Source organism: Lampetra fluviatilis, chromosome 33, assembly GCF_964198595.1.
Source record: "Lampetra fluviatilis chromosome 33, kcLamFluv1.1, whole genome shotgun sequence".
NCBI lineage: Eukaryota > Metazoa > Chordata > Hyperoartia > Petromyzontiformes > Petromyzontidae > Lampetra > Lampetra fluviatilis.
In genome coordinates this window covers 11,390,686-11,394,751 of record NC_136307.1, presented here as the reverse complement: position 1 = coordinate 11,394,751, position 4,066 = coordinate 11,390,686, and the positions used below count along the sequence as shown (strand labels likewise).

The window sequence follows — 4,066 nt, the reverse complement described above, 5'->3', positions numbered from 1 at the left end:
CGGCGCTTGTGCCAGGCTATGTGCACCTTGAGGCCACGTGGAGTGTCGAACGCCCGCTGGCAGGAGGTCACGGGGCAGACCCAGGTGCCACGGGTCGACTCACTGAGATGACCGAGATGACTGGCTGATGCACCACCTGTGCCCCCTACTGTATCAACTTGCTGTGCTTTACTCACCCGGCGCTCCGCTCGTTGTTGTGAGCGTCGCTCCTCTGCCCTCCGTTGTTGTTGGAGGGCGACTGCCTCCAACTGCCCAGTAGCGTCCTTCACGAGCCTCCTCCACAGAGGCCGATCTTGACACCGCTGGTACCAGTCATCGGCAAGTCCACTCAGCTCCACGTCCTCCTGTACCACATCACTCCATCTCTTCTCTAGCCCGTGCCGCGCCCGTTTAGCCCCCTCGATCCGGCCGAACAAAAGCTGTTTAGGCATGCGGTGGCTGGGCATGCGGGTTACATGACCCAGCCAACGCAGCCTTGCCTGCCGGAGGAGCTCACGCACCCACACATACGCACCCACACACACGCACACACACACACAAACACGTACCCACACACACACACGCACCTACATATACCCACACACACTCACACACACACACACGCACCCACACACACACACACGCACACACACACACGCACACACACACAAACACGTACCCACACACACACACACGCACCTACATATACCCACACACACGCACACACACACACACGCACCCACACACACACGCACACACACACACGCACCCACACACACACGCACACACACACGCACCCACACACACACACGCACCTACACACACCCACACACACGCACACACACACACACACGCACCCACACACACACACGCACCTATACACACCCACACGCACGCACGCACGCACACTCCCAAAAACACACACCCACACGTACGCACCCACCCACACACACGCACCCACACACACGCACCTACACACGCACCCACACACACACGCACCCACACACACACGAACCCACACAGACTGCTGAGGCGAGTGTTGTTAGCGAGCACATGTGAAGGGCGGCACGGGACGTGCACCACGCCCGACCGCCTTTGTATCTCCAGTGGCGATGTTTACACACCGTACCAGGTATTCGTTTGAGGCTGAATCGGCCTAGGGGAGCCCCCAGAACCGGTCCAGATAATCGTCATTGGTGTTGGCCGAGATCGGGAATCGAACTCGGGTCGCCACGGGGTTCGTAGCGCAGGGCACGAATCGTGACACTTCCGCTGCCCACATACACTCAATCCAGAAAGACAAAGATCCCCCTATAGCCTTAACAGACTGTTGGGGCAAGTGCTGTTAACGAGGACCTGTGAAGGCCGGAACGGAACACGAGGGGGCGGGTGGAGAGCACCACGGCCGACCGCCTTTGTCTTCCTAGTGGCGACGTTTACACACCACACCAGGTACTTATTTAACGCTGAGTCGACCTAGGGGAGGCTCCAGGACCGGTTCAGATCATGGTCACTGGTGTTGGTGGCCGTGAGCGGCAATCGAACTCGGGTCGCCGCCGGGTTCGTAGCGCGTCGCGGCGCTGGCCGCCGCTGCCGCTCCGCACAGCGCGGCGAGCCGCGACCCTGCGGGCCCTGCCGTGGAGGAGGGAGATGGAGGAGACGGGCACCTCGCGTCCCTCGCGTCCGCGTTTAACCCCCCCCCGCCCCCTCCCCCGCGCCCCGTGTGTACGCGCTTGAATGGGGGAGCGGTGGCGCAGCGGTGAGCGCACTCAACCACAATACCGGTGAAACCCGAGTTCGACCGATGACGGGTGGCGGATATTCTGACCTGTCCCCCTCTTAGCCTTAAAAAACGAACGCGTCACCTGGTGCCGTGGGTGAACATCACCACTGGGGAGACAAAGGCGTCCGGGCGTGGCGTTGCCCTGCACCTCCCCCCCGAAAACCTCCCTGGTGTGCCGTTGCCGGCCTTCATCAGTGCTACTCGCGAAGAGCACCTTGCTCCAAGGGTGTGTGGTTGAAGGCGACACGGAGGAGATTTGTCTGCGTCTATAAACTCGGCGCGCACGCGTGTGCTCACCCCACGGTGAGCGTGTGTTCATCCACCGCGTGGGGCGTGTGTTCATGCACCACGTGTGTTCATGCACCACGTGTGTTCATACACCGCGTGGGGCGTGTGTTCATGCACCACGTGTGTTCATCCACCGCGTAAGCCACAGCGCGGTTCGCCGCTCTTTAAAGCAGAGGATCCGCGATGCGAATTCCAGTGGCAGCCCTGGTTAATACCGTGGGTGAATTTTTTACCTTTACAAAATAATACGTGGCACGTCACAGCGGCGTCATTCGCTAGAGCATTGTAGGCCACATTGATAAATTGCCCACAAATTACTCAATGAGGTTACCCCCCACCCCCCCCCCCCCGAACTGCGAAAACCGGGGCACCATCCTCCTGAAAACCGAGCCATGAGGTCCAGCGAGGATTTCCTCGGCTGAAGCGTAACTTGAGCAATGGGTCAAATAGAACCGATGAGAGACGGGTTTGTCCAGGTGTGTGGTGGGGGTTTCGTGTGGGTGGGGTGTGAGTTGTTAGATCTAGGGGTGGTGTGCGGTGCATGTTGGTGGGGCGTGATTCGTCTCGGTGGGTAATGTGTTGTGTGTGGTGTGTAGTGTGGAGTGTGTGGTGTGTTGTGTGTGGTGTGGTGTGACTTGGTGGGGAGTTTGTGGTGTGGTAGGAGCGGCTAGAAAGCGGGAAGCGCGTTTCGCTACGAACCCGGCCAACATCGCCAGTGACGATTATCTCAACCGATCCTGGGCCTCCATTAGGTCGACTCAGCCTCAAATGAGTAGCTAGTGCGGGGTGCAAACATCGCCACTGGGGAGACAAAGGCGTCCGGGCGTGGCGTTGGCCACCCACCCCCTCGTGCGCTACTCGCTCACGGCACTTGCCCCAACAGTCTGTTGAGGCTACACGGGGGAAATTTGTCTTTGTGGTGCGGCGCGTCACGGCGCGATGCATTCGACGGAGGAGTGCGATTTGTGTGCATTTGTATCGATTTGAGTCGATTTTTAATCGATTTGTATAGATTGTTATCGATTTGTGTCATCGCTTTTTATCGATTTTTATCGATTTGCGTCGATTTATATAGATTTTTTAATCGATTTGTGTCGATTTTTATCGATTTGTATCGATTTGTATCGAGGTAGAATGAGGACCGGGCCCCTCCGTGACGAATCCCGTTCCATCTCCTCCCTTCCCACCTCTCCCCCAACTCCCCTTGCCTCCCCGCAGAGAGAACAGCGAGAACGCGCACCACCACCACTCCAACGCGGGAGGGGGCGCGGGCGGTGGGGGGCCGGGGGGCGGGGGGGGGCTGCTGCTCTCCCCCCTCCACGGGGGCCGCGGCCTCCTGAGCTCGGACGACGACGAGAGGAGTCCGGGCCCCTCCCCCGCGCACTCCACCCCCGACGACACCCCGCCGCGCCTCCTGGGACATCACCCCGCAGCAGCAGCAGCAGCATCGGCAGCAGCAGCAGCAGGGCACGGCGAGCACCACCAACATCATCACCATCAGCAGCATCAGCATCATCAGCATCATCATCATCATCAGCAGCAGCAGCATCACGCCAGCGCGTACCAGCAGCAGTACGTGGGGGGCACCCTGATGCCTCTGCCGGCTTTGGCCTCTAACTCTGCGGGGGGCGCCCTGGCCGGGCCGGGCCCCCTACTGCAGCAGCAGCAGCAGCTGCAGCTGCAGCAGCAGCAGCAGCAGGCGGCACACGCCCTGCAGGACTCGTCGCTGCTGCAGCCGCTCTCCTCCAGCCTCGTGAACATCGGGTAGCGAGCTGGGGGCGCGGGGGGAGGGGCGTTCCCCCCCCTCCTCCTCCCCTGCCCAGCTGGGTGAAACACTGCGGGGGGTGGGGGGGGGGTCCCGGGGGGGGGGGGGGTCCTGGGGGGGGGGTCCCAGGAACGGGGTCAGGGAAGCGGGGAGACCCGGCCCCGTTGGGGTCAAGACGCCCCGCGTCACTCTGCCCCCCCCCCCCTTGCACAAGGGGGCCCCCCACCCCGTCCTTCGTCCCCATACTTCAC

At 61.2% G+C, this 4,066-nt stretch overlaps 1 protein-coding gene across 1 annotated transcript in view; it reads left to right on the top strand.

Moving 5' to 3' along the window:
- The window catches only part of LOC144944146 (homeobox protein six1b-like), a 20,819-nt gene extending 17,001 nt beyond the window's left edge, over positions 1–3,818 (top strand). The window contains exon 2 of the mRNA XM_078872227.1: positions 3,269–3,818. Coding sequence (XP_078728353.1) covers positions 3,269–3,818 — 550 coding nt within the window. The remainder of the gene's footprint in view (positions 1–3,268) is intronic.
- Positions 3,819–4,066: the final 248 nt, after the last annotated feature.